General features: G+C 46.6%; 1 protein-coding gene across 6 annotated transcripts in view; it reads right to left on the reverse strand.

Moving 5' to 3' along the window:
* Nucleotides 1–17,548, reverse strand: part of AFF3 (ALF transcription elongation factor 3) — a 635,458-nt gene that overhangs the window by 28,473 nt on the left and 589,437 nt on the right. For all 6 annotated transcript variants that reach the window (XM_061431670.1, XM_061431669.1, XM_061431668.1 and 3 more), the window contains 3 exons: nt 16,196–16,320; nt 10,330–10,531; nt 8,154–8,275 (listed from right to left, as the gene is read on the reverse strand). In XM_061431670.1, the coding sequence (XP_061287654.1) occupies nt 8,154–8,275; nt 10,330–10,531; nt 16,196–16,320 (449 nt within the window). The remainder of the gene's footprint in view (nt 1–8,153; nt 8,276–10,329; nt 10,532–16,195; nt 16,321–17,548) is intronic.

Consider the following 17,548-nt stretch of genomic DNA (forward strand, 5'->3'; position numbering starts at 1 on the left):
ACACCCTCCTCTCTGCTCCTTCACTAAATGCTTATAGTGAGCGAGATGTTGCTTGTCTCTCAAATTCTCAGGCCCTAAGGCCTTTTTGCTGGGAAAGATTGAAAGCAGGAGGAGAAGGCAGCAACAGAGGATGAGATGGTTGGATGGCATGACTGACTCAACGGACATGAGTGTGAGCACACTCTGGGAGATGGTGAAGGACAGGGAAGCCTGGCGTGCTGCAGTCCATGGGGTCGCAAAGAGTTGGACATGACTTAGTGACTGAACAACCACAAAAGGCCTTCTTGGTAATTTTGGTTCATGCTCGGCTATGTCTCTCCTGATCTCAGATACCACTTCTTGTTCACACTTCGCTTCCAGGCATTTAATTACCTTCTGAGCTGTCCCGGGCTGCAGTCATTGCGTGTGTGCAAGTTGGCAGCTGGAATATTTTCAGCGTGGGCTCTGCCGTAGACCTCTTTGATCTTTCCCACCTTGTTGTAGGTACATGGTAGAAGAGAAATGAGTCCCCCGTGCATTCACATTTCGAGTTTAGAAGAGAGAGAGTGTGTTGGCTTCTGATGGGGTGCAGCCTCGAAGCCAACAAGCCAGAGAACATCTCCATGGCAACCTGATATTCTCTGAATCATTATCTGTCCCACACTCAAGTAGAGGAGTTTGGTCATTTTTCTCTTGCCCTCTTTTTTGTAGACCTTGTCACTGACAGATCATCATTTTTTTCAAACGCATTTTGTTTTCATGAAAGAATTCTGGCAATAAGCCAAGGCATCTTCGTTTTTCACTAGCCTTTTAAGTTATCCCCAGGGTGGCAGTGACCTCGAATTCCCCATATGGATACGGCCATCAGTGCTGTTTTTATCTGTAGTGTGTAAATGTATTCTTTAAACCTGAGATGGAGGCTAAGTCACAGACTCTCACAATAGTGTATGTGAATAAGTAACACACCTATTTTCTGACTGTATCACAGGAGCGACAACATTAACCTGAGATGCTGAAGAAACGTACTGTCAGGGCCTATTCAGGAACACGTGAGAATTCTCATCTTTGCATCTCACTGCACTGAGTCACTGAAGACTGCCTGCTGGTTGGCCCTTTTTTTCCCTCTCAGGTGATTTCTAGAGTGTTGGTTCCAGGTCAGATCATTATAAAGGCAATTGGATGATGGGACGTCACCCAGATTGCCCGGCAACGCCATGGACACGTGCTGTCAGGAAGGCATCACTCTGGTGGTGACCTTCAAGTCAGCAGGAAGAGAAAACTGTCGTCACCACCGTGGCAGCTCCAGAATATAAGACTGCAGAGGCACTAAAATGAAACCTGATTATCTCAGTGTTCAAACCAATTTTTCCTTGAGTCTTTTTTCTTTTTAAATGTGGAAAACCTAGAGTTTGGCTTTTTACTATGATAATAACATTCTTCACATTGTTTCTCAGGGTGATGGTATGTGATGCTAATCCGTGAGAAAGCCTAAGAAAACTACAGTTAAACATCATGCATGTGACTGACCGCATCTCCGGGGCTCTTCAGAACCTGGGCTTGGAGCATCTAAAAACCTAGGCTGAGCCACGTGCATCTCTGTTATAAGAGCTCTTGGCTCTTGTAAGTAATGTGAGCACTGGATCCAGAAAGCAGGGTCCTCCTCTCCCCCCAGCGCCCCCACCAGCACACACGTGACCTCAGTTCTAAGCAGCAGTGGGTCTGAGCCACCCTCCCGTTTCTGCTGGCGGGAGTATCGCAGCACCCTGACGCTTTGTTCTCCTGTGTGACCGAGATGGAACCGAATGCTCTCCCACGGACAGGCTGGCAGGCAGCTTTCTGGGACTCCTATCTCCGTGAGACGCCCATTACCCACCACCCCCCCAACCCGGCAGAGCCAGCCTGTTTTGTGAAAACTGGCAGAGACGGAGAGACTGACGTGTCTGAACAAACAGGTTCCCTGGCACCGCACAAGTCGAGATAATTTTCTTAGGAAGTTGGAATCCAAATCAGACAACGAGGCAACTGCACACCAAATGAATTCATCATCTGATAGCCTGTCAGCCTGTCATCTGATAAGTCCTGGAGGTGTTACCATGGCCCAAGCTGTGAGGTTCTTTTTTCCCTAAGAAGAACGTGTAAGAAGTGGAGGAACTGTTTCCCACGCACTAAATGAATGCTGTGGATGAGGGCACTTCATAGCCAAGGGCCCCAGTACTGCCATTGGCTTTATGAGCACTTCCAGAAAGAAGTGAGAAGGCTGCTTACAGCTTCCCTAGTGATTCAGACAGTAAAGAATCTGCCTGCAATGCAGAAGACATGGGTTCGATCCCTGGGTCAGGAAGATCCTCTGGAGAAGGGAATGGCAACCCACTCCAGTATTCTTGCCTGGAGAATTTCATGGACAGAAGAACTTGGTGGGCTATAATCCATGGGGTGGCAAAGAGTCGGACATGACCGAGCAACTAAGCACATTAGCTTTTAAGCACAAGGATTCAAATGCAGCTTTTGTTTCTATGTTCTTGATGTTGGCTGGGAGCCCTAAATCCCTGGCTTCTCAGAAACACCAACGATGACTCATCATGTCTCCTACAGGTCACAGGCTCTCACAGGGGACTCCTCTCTCGGCCACACTTAGAAAATAACACACGCTTTCCAGGACACGCAGGCTAAATGTGGCAGGTTTTTGTCATTCTATCATAAGCAGCTTTCTGTTTAAGTGGAAATTCATCAATTTGATTGCTGTTCTTCTCCAGGTGTCACAGGTAAGACAAAATCATCTTACAAAGCCCTTCAAAGGATCAGAGGGCTCAGATTTCAATCAGAATGATCTGAAAGGCCTTGTCCGCCATTCTTGCCCTCCCAACCTCTGGCCAAATTCTTTTGTTCCTTCTTTCTCTCTGTTTGGACTAAAAACAAACAAACAAACAAAAAAAACCTTGGCTGAGAGGGATTTCATAAGGGAAAAAATTCCATATGAAGAAAGAAAGGCACAGGAATGGTATTATCAGGAAGGGTGGGGTCCAGCTTTGAAGCAACGGGAAGCAGGGGGGCCCTTCGGGAGGGGAATGGTCACGGCCAGCCCACCACGGGAGTGCCTTGCCTTGATCTAATATCACCTAGGTAAGGATTTCAGTTGGGGTCCTTTGAATAAATCACCTGACCTTTCACTTACAGGAGTCTTCCATCACCTATAAAATTAAAATCCTTTCAGCTGTAAGAATGCTGAGTATCATTACGTCACAAGCGCCAACTTTGTCTTCCTGACCTGCCAGCCACACGGCACAGGTCGCGGCTTCAGCATCACGTGGCGAGGGAGTCTTTTCTTGGCGTCTGGAGGTTTCAGTAGCTGGGCTCCTGTAATTGATGCCACGGGGACAGATGGGGCGTTCGGAGGCTTGGCTGAACGTGACAATCGTCCTTGTGAAATGTGGGCAAGAGTCGGCACATCCTTCTGGAAGCGGCAGGCAGGTTGGCACTCGGGGTTCTCTGGCTCCCTGGCACAGCAATATGGCACGGGGGAATGGAGGCCAAGCGCTTCACCATCAGCTGTGCTCAGATGTCTGCACCGAGGCTTTCGTGACACAGCTGTTCCCTAGATTTTCCCCCGCCAAGAACTCTCCTGTCACTGATGACACCAAGCGATTCATAGCTCATGGCTTTGCACTGATAAGATCAGTTTCTAGGCTTTGGGTTGAATGAAGTGCTGTCACTCATGGACATAAATTCCTAACAGATTTTTGAAACAAAAGTTTGGTAATCATACCAGTGTCGCAAACAGTTGGACATGACTGAAGGATAGGGCCGCAAAGAGTTGGACACGACTGAAGAGACTTAGCACGCACGCTCATGTCTGACTCTTTGCAACCACATGAACTGTAGCCCAGCAGGCTCCTCTGTCCATGGGATTCTCCAGGCAAGGATACTGGAGTGGGTTGCCATTTCCTTCTCCAGGGGATCTTCCCGACCCAGGGACCAAACCCTCATCTCATGTGTCTTCTGCATTGCAGGTAGATTCTTTACCCACTGAGCCATTGGAGAAGCCCCATCATATTTAAAATGGATAACCAGCAAGGATTACAGTACAGGGAATTCTGCTCAGCGTTATGTGGCCGCCTGGATGGGAGGGGAGTCTGGGGGAGAAGGGACACAGGTCTATGGCTGGCTGCCTCCCTTTGCTGTTCACCTGAAGCTATTACAAGGTTGTGAATCTGCTATTCCCTAATACAAAATAAGAAGCTTAAAAAAAAAAACCAAAACCCTGTTGATGAGTGAAAGTGGCACACAGCTAAACGTCAGGGGAGGAGGAGGTGCAGTCATACTGCCTCCCATCTGAGCCTGCAGGACAGGCTGATCTGGATCACATTTTTAAAATAAGTAATTCTGTTCAGTTCTATCTGCATTCTGAAGGCACCACCTGGTACCTGCTGAATTGGTAAGTAACCTCGGAAAAGGGGCTGGAAGCCTATGAATTTAAATTGACTTGCCTGTAGTAATTCCTTACATTCACGGAAAAAAGAAAAAGAAAAAAAAGATGCAGGCACTACCCTCTGTCCCCGCCAGACAGGCTTCCCTAGTGGCTCAGATGCTGAAGAATCTGCCTGCAGTGCAGAAGACCTGGGTTTGATCTCTGGGTTGGGAAGATCCCCTGGAGGAGGGCATGGCAACTCACTCCAGTATTTTTGCCTGGAGAATTCCATGGACAGAGAAGCCTGGCGGGCTACAGTCCATGGGGTTCCAAAGAGACGAACGTGACTGAGCAACCAGCATTTTCAACCCCGCTCCCCCAGAATGTTATTCCATTTAGGGTCATTCAACAGTTGTTACTGGAGTCCCTGCTGAATTCTGCCTGTTGTCTGAAAGGCGTGTTTATTCAACCATTAACGAGTATTTATAATATAAAAGGATGAGTTTACTATTTTTTTTTAAAGCTACAGGATGCAGCTCTGAAAGTGAAATGACAGGATGGCAACTGTTACGTTTGGGAATGCAATAACTGGATTTCTATCAACTCGAAATCATTTTGGTGCTAATTCTCTAGTTCTTTCTTTCCTTCTGGTGGTCTCTCTTTGTTCATGTCACTGCCTGTTGACACCTCCAGTGAGGAGAAGTCAGGAAAGTGACAGGAGCCAGGTCATGGTCCTTGAAGCTAGTGCAGAGCGGAGAGAAAGCAGGAGGCTGAAAATTGTGATCGCAGAGGAGTTTCCTAGAGAGGCCGCCCACGTACCGCCATCTTCCCTGAATTAATAACTGAATGAATGAAGCATATACCCCCACTCCCACCCTGGGACCTCAGCACACACCAGCTGAACACTTTACACACTTTTAGGTGACTTCCTAGCCCAGTGATCTCTTAAGACCCATATTTTTATTGTTCTGAGGAAGAGACAGTGCCTGCTGTTGCTTTTCAAGCTTGAAGAATTTCCCCACGATTTTCTCAGTTCAGTGGCTGAGTGGCTGTTGGAGCCGCGTGTTTCTTTTACTGTCACGGATTTCAAATCAGTTGGGACACATGGCAATTGGAAGATGTCTCTCTCTCCATATGATGGGTATGTAAGAGGGCTTTTCAAAAATTCTATCTATATCCATAAAAGGAGAAACAGTTTGATTGTAGCTGTCAGCCAGAAAAATCACAGTTTGCTAATGGGAAGAATGCATGATAACAGCCTCTTGGTTTGATACAGATAGGGACAAAATTACATTAGCCGCCGTCCCAGCAGATTGAGAGACATTTCCTCTTGTAAACAGTCCAAGGAGCTGCAGGTCCAAGTAGGACCATTTAGCTGTTGCTGTTTTAGACTTAAGTTTTCTGGTCTATGCATTAGAAAACGCCTTACATGTTAATTTCCCATATGTGTGTGTTTAAACACCACGCCCTTGATATGTTTGATGCTCCGGGTGCCTTACTGTGGAATGTGTGTGTATGCTCACTTTGTTAGACTATGACAAAGGCTTAGTCTTCCTCTTCTTCCTTTTTGTTCCCTATCACCAGATCTTTCATAATATCTGCACTATTCTTTTTTTTAATTTATTTTTCATTGACTATGGCTGATTTCCAATGTTAATTTCTGCTGCACAGCAAAGTGACTCAGTTACGCACATACGTATATTCTTCTTTATACTCCTTTCCACTATGGTTTATCCCAGGATAGAGAATATACTTCCCTATGCTATACAGAAAGATCTTGCTGTGTATCCATCCTATATACACTAGTTTGCCTCTCCTAACCCCAAATTCCCAATCTATCCCTCCTCCTCAGCAAGCTTCTTGAGATGAATAGGGGAGGTTTGGGACCCAAAGCCTAAGCAAGCTTGGTTTGAATGATGTACAGAGCCACATTTCCATTCTTATAAAGACTTGACCTATAAGACAAGTATAATTGTTTTTCATTCCTCAAGGAACTGAGTTTCAAGCTGAAGGATACAGAGGCTGACCCATCTGTATAGTAACTACTTTATCTTCAATTTGTTTCTTAATATTAGGGACAGCATCCTTAATTACCTGTGGCGGATTCATTTTGATATTTGGCAAAACTAATACAATTATGTAAAGTTTAAAAATAAAATAAAATTAAAAAAAAAACATCTATTATAAGATGAAAATCAAAAGATACCTACATCTTCCAAATGTAAATTTCCATATTGTCATTAAACACAATTCCAACTGCCTGTTTTTTATTAACGGTTAAAGCTCCCTTTGAACAATTTACACCCCCAAACACTAATTATATATGGAGTTGACTGTTGGATTGGATTGCACTCCCATTACACACCCCTCACCCTGGGGATTAATTACCACTTCTTTGGCTGCCCAGGGCAGTGAGATGAGGGAAAGGGGAGCTGGAGAGGGTCAGGGGAGAATGTGTGTGGGGTTGAGTGCAGTGTGATCACAGGAAGAGGAGAAAAACACACGTTCCCCTGGGCCACCCTTACACTTTACTAAACTCAGTCATCTGGGACTGTGTTCAATGAAGGAACAAAGAATCTGGATTTGCCTCTCAATCCCCGAAGTCTGTCTCCTCGTTAGCTTAATGAGGTCCACGCATGGCCTGAGGAAGACAACTTAGTATTCCTGTTTCCCAGACATGAAGAAACAGACCTTGTCTACACTCTTGGTAAAGACAGGATGGGAGAGAAGGCTGGGAGGAAGATGAGGGTGGAAGAGACAGCTTTCACCTCTCCAGGTGGTCGCTCTGAGAAGAGGCCATCTTGCTGGGTCTCAGGGGACCCGCCAGGAGACCAGTGTCATGACTCACTTTTTCTGATTAGGAAGCAGGGACTCTGAGACGTTTAGCACCATTTTGGTTTTTGACTGTGGGTGGGGTGCGTGGTTTCCAGTCTGTCCCCTCAGCTGGACAGTCAGCAGTCAGAGGGCAGGGGGGTCTCTCACTGGTGTCTGCTGGTCCCCACTGGGGATTTAAGGGCATGCCTCCCACAGATACACAACTGTATGCTTGCTGAACAGCTGAAGTTGAAAATGGGATTCAAGCCAAACTCTTGAAACCATATCTCCTGCTCTCGAGGCTTGTCCTTGACACATATTTTTTTCCCTAAGAGCCTAAATACTTTTCAGTATCATTTTATCATTTCTCATGTGTCGTTTTCGGCATCTCCCGAGCATTCCAGGATGCTATATTTATTCATGTTCTTCTTTTGTTTCTCCTCCTCTTAAGTTGATGCTGGGAATGAAATACTTGGGTTTTGGCACTATGATGGGGGGGTGGATGACAGGATATTTTTTCCTGTATAAGAATTATTTACACTTTTATAAAGACTATAGCAGTTTAGAGAACAGAAAGCTTTCAGGAGTAAATCACCATTTTTCTTTGCCTGTTACAGTTTATGAAGACAGAAATGCCTCTTTCTGGTAGCATACAACCCCAAATGCAGGTGCTCGGAAATATAAGACTCCTTGATGCCGTTTGCCTTAGATTTCTGGCATCCTGGGTACAACCGTGATAGTACTGGCTGTCCCATTCATTCAAACCACTCCCCGCCAAGGGCTCAGGGGGTGCACTCAGCAATGTCCTTTGAGAGGGTGACATTTAACTGACCGGGTCACATGCCAGAAATGGCCACACTATGGCTTATATGTGTCTAATATGTAGACACATATAAACCATCTCCCCGTTCCCACTTATCTGGCCTTCCCCATATCAACAAGACTCCACACTTACATATCGTCGAAGATGAGTTTCTGCCTCTTGCAGTCCCGGTGGCCGTTGGAGCCTGGAGACCAGGGCTCTGTCTGCGGCCGTGACTTGTGGAGAATGTTTTCGGAATTGTTGTGAGCCGCTTTCTAGGCAACAAACACACACAGCCGCCTTTGAGAAACTGGCCCTCTGGCTGAAGGAGTCACCCGTTAGAATTGCTTGGGTTCTAGGTTAGGCGTGATAGCGTTTTTTGTTTCGATTAAGAAAGAGAAATACATGCATTTCAGGTCTCAGGCTGCAAGCTTTTACGTGTGTGGTCAGATGTCATCTGCACGGCAACATCACCAGGGAGGTCTTAGTCTTGCTCTTACACATCCAGATCCTGAACCTGCCGGGGCTCAGACGGCTACTGCGCGTGCAGGCTCGGGGCTTAGGGCTCAAGCTCCTATGACCCACGGTTCTCCAAACTGACTGCATCAGAGTCACCATTAACACACAGACAGCTGAGTGCCACCGCCAGCATCTCCGTCTCAGTAGGTCTGGGGAGGGCCTGAGAACATGCATTCTGCACAAGTTTCAGAGTGCTGGTCTAGGACCTGAGCTCTCAGAACCACTGAGCTGTGTTTATCCTTCACGAGAGGTTCAGGTCATAGACTGACTGGTTCTTATCAGCTGTCTGTGACGAACAGGAAGAGCCGAGTGGTATCGCAAGAAATTATTTAAAATGTGTTTTAAAAGGGAACACTATCTGGGGAAAAATTTAAACATCCTTTTTTTTTCTCCCCCTGGAGATACAGATATTTAAAGAGAACCTACTGTGTGCTGATCATTTGGATCATAAAACACCCTGTCTTTGGTTAGGACATTCAAATGGATTCCTCTGAAGTAGTTAAAGCGGAGTGGATACCAGTGCTTCTTTAAATATGGGCTGATTTTATGTGCGGATCAAGCCTCTTTGTTATGAGAGCCTCTAGGACTCTGGGCATTTCCTTTTTGGCACGCAGAAGAGTAAATTACGGATGTGTGTGAACCCTAGTCTAAGCAGCTCTCCTCAGCTCGACTGTAAGCTTGCTGCAGGCAGAGACTGAATCTGTTAGATCATCAATGCATCTCTATTGCTTAGCAGAGTGCCTGGGACACAATAAGTACTTCCTTGATAAACACCTGTTCAGTGAAAGAAGGTCGAAATAAAGTCTATAATTGGTTAAACATTCTCTGCACATCATAGTTGCTTGTGATAGAAGGATCTAGAGGCAAAGAGAAGTTGTGTTTGGTTTAAAATTTGAATTGCTTGCTTTTTTATTTCCGATTTTCCTAATATGATCTTCTCAGATTCTTGTATCCTAGAACTCAAGAGAACGGCTCTCAAATGAGGGTGCCTAAGAGGCTTAGTTTCCTGATGGTTCAGTAAGACTGAGGCTCTTGCTGGACCTTAACAATTTTTTTTTCCTCTTTGAGTCACCGGAGAAAGCATGAAATGCTGCCTCCCCTGTTTGTTTGCAGAGTCCTAATGCCAAGTCTCATTTCTCCCTGCCTCACAAAGCCCTGCTGGTTTTGAGAAGCACAGTGGGGAGAGTTTGAAATTAAATAAAGTACTTGGAGGATGCACAGTTCAGGGATGCCCACTCTTAGAGAGTGTCCGTAAAGAGGAACTCACATGCAGTGTGAGTGTCCCTAGGGGTGGAGCCGGGTCCATTTGGGCCCACAGGGAACGCAGGGTGTTGGAATCACCCTTGATAAGGTCACTAGAAGAGGAGGGGTGGCGACAGTCTCACACTGGACACCACCTTGGTGACCTTGGGCGGCAGGGAGCCCTGCAGCCTTGGCCTTGAGCTCCAATCCCAGGCTTGACTCTGCCCCAGGGCAAGAAAGATATCAAACGTAAAGACTGGTTGGCCCTAGACTCCCAATTTACTTTGTCCTGGGAGAGTGACGTTAGGGCTGTTTCTTTTCAGAATGGAAAATGAGGTCCTCCAAAGAGGTTCCTAAGCAGAAGAGGCTTAAAATACCGCCTCTTTTTCTTCTGCGACAGCCTATGCGAGAGGCAAAGGGCAGCTCTTGCTGGGTCTTCCCAGAGCAGCATTCAGGGCTGCCTTGTGGGGCCTTGAGCTGGAGTTTAGACCGAGCTGGGTTACAGGCAGAGTAAGGGCTGTGCTGGGTTTCATTTCTGTTTCAACTGGGACAGGAGGCATCAACCTACCGTGAGGTCCGCGGCGTGGCTCTGCAGCTGGCTCTCTGCCTTATGCTTTTTGCTGGAGGAGGTGGAGGTGAACAGACCGTTGCTGTTGGATCTGCTGGAGGAAGTCAAGTCCTCGCCGGAGAATTTGTGTTTAGATGCGTCGGAGAGGGGTGAGATGGGCGACCGGAGCACTTTTTCATTTTTATTTATTGGTATTGCCAAGCTGAGAAAGGAAGTCACAGTAATGGAATGTCACACACTCAGCACAGGGGAAGGAAAATGTTTTATATATGACCCAAACCTCCCATTTAAAACCTGCTGGTAGGAAGACGTTTACTGGGAATTCTTCTGCCAGGAAACAATTTTATGGCATTAGGGCCGTAACAAACAACAAACACATTTTGTTCATTGTTTCTTTACTTATTCTCCAAGAATTAAGAGTAATTCTGGAGCTAAACGACTAAGAATAATACTCTCACTTCCCAAGTTTTTCATCCAAGGATCTCAAAATACACAGCAAACCACTTACTGTTTTCCTAATAAGTGCCAGCAGCAGGTAATGGGAAACTCAGTTAAATGATACATGAGATCTCTACTTCCAAAAGGACTTTTGCTAACACCTGCTGCTGCTGCTGCTGCTGCTGCTAAGTCGCTTCAGTCGTGTCTGACTGTGCAACCCCAGAGACGGATGCCCACCAGGCTTCCTCGTCCCTGGGATTCTCCAGGCAAGAACACTGGAGTGGGTTGCCATTTCCTTCTTCAATGCATGAAAGTGAAAAGTGAAAGTGAAGTTGCTCAGTCATGTCTGACTCTTAGCGACCCCATGGACTGCAGCCTACCAGGCTCCTCCACTGTGGGATTTTCCAGGCAAGAGTACTGGAGTGGGTTGCCATTGTCTTCTCCCTAATTATCACACGGAGAATAACACAATCGCAGAATAATCAAGCATGAAGCCACTTTCCAATTGTTAGGCAACCAGGCATTGATGAATACAAAGAACTGAAACAGTCTTTAGAAATGACATTTTCTGATTTCTACTTCCTTATTTTACCTTCAAAACTATTGTCTATGCCTGAATATACATCCCAGTGGACCATCACAGAAGGGAGTCACTTATATCTGGGTCTTTACAATGTATGTAATGCAGATAGGGCTCTCTCTATTACTTCACTTTGAAACAAAGAGTAGGAAGACACATTAGCCCAAAATGAACTCAATCATTGCTAACTTGGGATGGTTCTAGAAGTCACCTGGTGGAGTCAGGTAATGTAAGGTAAATTCATCGGACAAAGAGTTAGTCATTATCCCTGCATTTATGACTTCTTAATTGCATGTGTTGGCTATCACTGCAAACAAGCCCTTAAAGTCACTTCTTATTTTTTAAGCAATATCCTTAGTTGGTGGTCACAGTGTAGAAATTACAAATGTAGGCCTCTAGAACAAATGAGAAACCAAGATGCTTAATGCTATGCAAACACATTTGTGTAGGGAGAGAATTTCTGATGACAGCTTTCTGGTTTAAAAAGCACTGTGCACCCAACAACTTAGAAGTGAGAAGCTGTGTTCTAGAAAACTGCCTTGGGCGAATCAGAAGTAGCTCAGCCAGTGAGGACGAAACACTGAAGCTCAAGATGGATGTTAACTGTCTGAATGTAATGGTTTCTCGACACATGAGTAAAGAAACCCTATTTCTAAGTCTCTATTATTTTACATACAGTACTCAGGTGGTGCTGTAGTGGTAAAGAATCCACTTGCCAATGCTGGAGACATAAGAGACGCAGGTTTGATCCCTAGGTCAGGAAGATCCCCTGGAGGATAAAATGGCAACCCACTCCAGTATTACTGCCTGGAGATTTCCATGGACAGAGGGGACTGCTGGGCTACAGTCCATAGGGTTGCAAAGAGTTGGACCCGGCTGAATTGACTTAGCACGCATGCACTCAGTTCAGTCCAGTCGCTCAGTAGTGTCAGACTATTTGCAACCCATGGACTGCAGCAAGCCAGGCTTCCCTGTCCATCACCAGCTCCCAGAGCTTGCTCAAACTCATGTCCATTGAGTCAGTGATGTCATCCAACCATATCATTCTCTGTTGTCCCCTTGTCCTCCTGCCTTCAATCTTTCCCAGCATCAGGGTCTTTTCCAGTGAGTCAGTTCTTTACATCAGGTGACCAAAGTATTGGAGCTTCAGCTTCAGCATCAGTCCTTCCAATGAATATTCAGGACTGATTTCCTTTAGGATTGACTGGTTTGATGTCCTTGCAGTCCAGGGGACTCTCAAGAGTCTTTTCCAACACCATAGTTCAAAAGCATCAATTTTTTGGTGCTCAGCTTTCTTTATGGTCCAACTCTCACATCTATATATGACTACTGAAAAAACCACAGCTTTCACTATATGGACCTTTGTTGGCAAAGTAATTTCTCTGCTATCTAGGTTGGTTATAACTTTTCTTCCAAGGAGCAAGTGTCTTTTAATTTCATGGCTGCAGTCACCATCTGCAGTGATTTTGGAGCCCAGGAAAATAAAATCTGTCACTGTTTCCATTGTTAAACCATCTATTTGCCATGAAGTGATGGGACCGGATGCCATGCTCTTAGTTTCTTGAACATTGAGTTTTAAGCCATGTACTACATGATTTTATTTTTTTTTTAAAGACTTTTTGATGTGGACCATTTTAAAAGTCTTTATTGAATTCATTACAGTATTGCTTCTGTTTAATGTTTTTTTTTTTCTTCCTGCCACAAAGCATGTGGGATCTTAGCTCCCTGACCAGGAATGAACCCACACCCCCTGCATTGGGAAAGTGAAGTCTTAACCACTGGACTGCCAGGGAAATTCCTACATTATTACATGATTTTAAACACTTGTAGGAAAGGAAATTATTATATTAAATATTGTCAAGCACACACAATCTTTTCTTCTTCATCATAAGTTTATCTATTGAAGTTGACCAAAGTAATTTTGAAACATTGTTGGGATCATGTCTTTGGGACATGCGATTACCATATATATAGAATTGTCTTATTACACTGGTACAGCTTGACAGAGGTAATCGCAATTTCAGAAACACACAGACCACTTTTCCTAGAAAAATTCAAAGCTCTTTCATCGCAGCATTGAGTCCCTACTTAATGTAAGTGAAACTATCAGAGCCAGCAGGCTCTGCCAAGCAAAGGGTCTGGAGCAGGAGTCCCTAATCTTTTTGGCATCGGACCAGTTTCAGGGAAGACCATTTTTTCACGGGCCAGGACCAGGAGCAGGGATGGTTTTGGGATGATTCAAGTGTATTACATGTAACTGTGCACTTTATTTCTATTATTATTACATCAATTCCATCTCAGATCTTCAGGCATTCAACCCCGGAGATTGAGGACCTCTGCTTTTATCCTGGGGTCCCTGAACTTGCATGGAAAAGAAATGACATCTTCATTTTCATTAACCTCTCACTGAAACGGAACATTTCCTTTAATGATGAATGAAGGCAGGAATCCAGACGAGTGGTTAGCAGGAGTACTGCTAGCAAAACCTGTGACTGTGTCACCGATGGAAACCACAGATATTTGCATGTCATATCAGTTGTTGCAGGCATCTTCAGATATGACTTAGACTCATCACTGCGAGCAATTACAGCAGTTACTAGAGCCAGCAGACAGGTTATTTAAGGCATCAACAAAGAAGCACATGTGTAACTCAATCACACATTTAAAAGACACTTTGGAGCCGCATTTTCTCCTTCCATATGTGCGCAGTGTTTGGGGACACTGTCTGCTGGGCACAGAGGACTGCGCGCTTGGCCAGCTTCTCGTTGCTGCTCCTCCTCAGTCAGACCTTCCAGAGCCCTAGTCCTTCCCCAAGGTGATTCTAACACTGCAGCCGCCTGCGCGCGGGTGCCTGGGCTCTCTAATTTCCTCTCCGGGTTTTAGTACTGCTCTACATCTTCTCCTAACCTTTCAGTTTACATTTTTATGTGTTGCACTGAAACATTAATCTCCCCTTAAAAATTCTATGTACACAGTCAGGGAGAGTGAAGAGTGTCTGAGCAGAGGGAAAGTGGTTTCTGAGCTGTGCTGTTTCTAAATGGAAAGAGCTTCTATGACTGATGATGAGCTCCTCGCTTGTAATAAATATCCGGGGCCTTGCTTTGCCAGGAAGCTGTTTGTCATGGAGGGGAGTCAGCGCCATGCAGGTCCCTCTGGAACCCCTTTGAGGAGGGGCTGTTTCACCTTGGAGACCCCGATCTTGTCTGTCACCACAAATTCAGTGCATAGCCAGGATCTTTAGGTGTGTTGTATGAAGAGTCTGCTTATTACATCTGCGTGATAAGCTTAGTGTTCTCCTGACTCTTAATTCAGTTTTTTGGGTCTCCCCGGTGGCGCTAGTGGTAAAGAACCTGCCCACCAATTCAGGAGACATAAGAGACGTGGGTTCGATCCCTGAGTTGGGAAGATCCCCCTGAAGGAGGGCATGACAATTCACTCCAGTATTCTTGCCTATAAAATTCCATGGACAGAGGAGCCTGGTGGACTACAGTCTATGGGGTCACACAAAGTCGGACACTGCTGAAGTAACTTGGCACACAGGCAGAATTCAGTTTCTAAATTTTCAGAGTGGAGGGTGTGTTTTTGAAAGGATAGAATGTTCTACAGCTGGTAACTGGCCTTTTGTTACAAAGAAGCACGGCTGGTGCCCCTGGAACTGTGACAAGCAGCACACGCCCAGGCGTGCTGGTGCAGCTTGTGTGTGTGCTTAGCCACTCAGGCGTGTCCGACCGAGACCCCATGGACTGTAGCCCGCCAGGCTCCTCTGTCCATGGGATTCTCCAGGAAAGAGTACTGGAGCAGGTTTCCATGCCCTCCTCCAGGGGATCTTCCCAGTTCAGGGATCAAACCCAGGTCTCCCTCATTGCAGGAGGATTCTATACTGTCTGAGTCACTAGGGAAGCTCAAGAATACTGGAGTGGGTATTAACTATCCCTTCTCCAGGGGATCTTCCCAACCCAGGAATTGAACCAGGGTCTCCTGCATGGCAGGAGGATTCTTTACCAGCTGAGCTACCAGGGAAGCCCACACCAAGGGAAGCAGGTCTGCAAGAGACAGGCTGGGACCCTGGGATCCTCTGCTTCAGCGCTTGCACCTGGACACATGTCTCCTATAGCAACAAAATACAAAGCAATCCTAAAGGACTGAGGGCTTCCCTGGTGGCTCAGACGGTAAAGAATCTGCCTGCAATGCAGAACCAGGGTTCGATCCCTGGGTTGGGAAGATCCCCTGGAGGAGGGCGTGGCAACACATTTTAGTATTCTTGCCTGGAGAATCCCCATGGACAGAGATCTTGGTGGGCTACAGTCCATGGGGTCGAAAAGAGTTGGACATGACTAAGTAACTAAGCACAGCATAAGGGACTAAAAGCAACAGTGAGCATGTGCAGTTGGAGCAAATTATGAACCACAAGATACAAAAAGACCAAAAACCCAACTGCCAATTTTGAGGAACCGGGAGCAAAAGCAGGTCCTGTGCACGCGCCGTGCACACAAGACCAACAAAGCGGGTGGGCAGACCACCTAAGTCCGCCTCCGGCGTGACCCCTGGACCCACAACTTCCCTCCTCGCATTTAAGGAATGCGCTTGCCCCCATCAGAGAGCGAGCAAGGGAAACTGTTACTTTTTCCTCACTCCTTCAAGCTGCAGCCTGAGCCCCAAGGAAGCCTTGGCTGAATTTCTCCTCTGGCCTCTTATCAATTTCTATTGATTAAGGAGTCCAAGAACCCTGGTCTGGACACCCAGAGCAGAGAAATCATTAAAAAAAATCTGACTCTCCCCCTGCAAACACGTGCCTCTCAGACCCAGGCATGCCTCCACCAACCCTTGCTTTTGCAGGAGCGCACGTACCTGTTGATGTTCATGCTGCAATGATTTGCGGACAAAGTACTGTTGGCAGAGGCGCTCAGTCGTGAGGCGCTCTCCCTCTCTCCCGGGGCCTTCTTGATCTCCCTGTAATCGTCTTCGTTGTCACACTGTATGGAAAGAAGCAAAGACCAATCAGCTTCGGACTTCGAGGGATCGCGGTGAGCTCCCATCCCACCAGCTCGGGGCTTCTTTGGACAAGCTCCTGAGCACCAACACGATGGCAGCACTCTCGGCCCCGGCCTTGGTTCCCCGTCAGCTCCTCCTCGAATAAGGACGAAATCTGTCGTTTTGACTACTGACAGCTTACTGAGAGGAAAAAGTGTGACACCGGGATCAAACTGCAGGAGGGAATATTGTGATGGATAAACCGCTCAACCAACGGGCTGGATTCTACCCTCCAAAGAAGACCTGCTCTGGAGTCTCACTGGAGCTTCAGCATCCCTTTCTCTGGCATTTCTTGGTACCCAAACAAAGTACAGCAAGTGACCTGTCCTGCGCTTAATGCTGTAGGAGCAGTGACAAGCTCAGGCTTTTCTTCTGAAATTCACGGCCTTGAAGGATCTTTTTATAAAACAGCAGCTCGACTGGATTGTTTCCACGATTGTATTTAACTTTAGACGCGTAATAGGTGTGACGCAGGCCTCCCCGGTGGCACTAGTGGTAAAGAACCCACCGACCAATGCGGGAGACACAGGAGACTCAGGTTCAATCCCCGGCCTGGGGAGGTCCCCTGGAGGAGGGCCTGGCAACCCACTCCAGTCTTCTTGCCTGGAGAATCCCATGGACAGAGGAGCCTGGTGGGCTACAGTCCATAGGGTCACAAAGAGTCAGATGCGACTGAAGCAGCTTAGCACAGCACACACGCAGGGGTAATGCACATGCACTCAACCAACTTCTATTGTTGCTGAGATCGCAGCAACACAGCAGACATTCAGGATTCTCAGCGGTGTTTCCAGGAGACGGGCACTGGTACTAAAGATGGAAAGACTCTGACCTTCTCTTTCTGGCTGGGATGTCAGCCTCTGGAGGAGGGACCACAGATGCTCACGCTGAAACTGTGCCCCATGGATGATCCGAGCCAAAGCTCTGAAGCCCCTAGTTTGGGCCCCCAGGGCTCCGGCAGGGCTAGACTCTGCACCCTGGGCAGCCAGGTCTGCGATGTCCCACCTCCCACACCCGCAACTGGGGGCTTCACAGCCCGGACGATGAGTAACGAGCACTGTGCACATGTTCTTCCCTTCTCTATGCATGTTGACCTATGTTCCGGTAGATTTCATGAGGGGAGCTGAGTGTCAGGCTTAGTGTAAATGACGCTTCATAAGTTAAACTTAAAAA

The sequence above is a fragment of the Bos javanicus genome, chromosome 11, assembly GCF_032452875.1.
Source record: "Bos javanicus breed banteng chromosome 11, ARS-OSU_banteng_1.0, whole genome shotgun sequence".
In the NCBI taxonomy this organism is placed as follows: domain Eukaryota; kingdom Metazoa; phylum Chordata; class Mammalia; order Artiodactyla; family Bovidae; genus Bos; species Bos javanicus.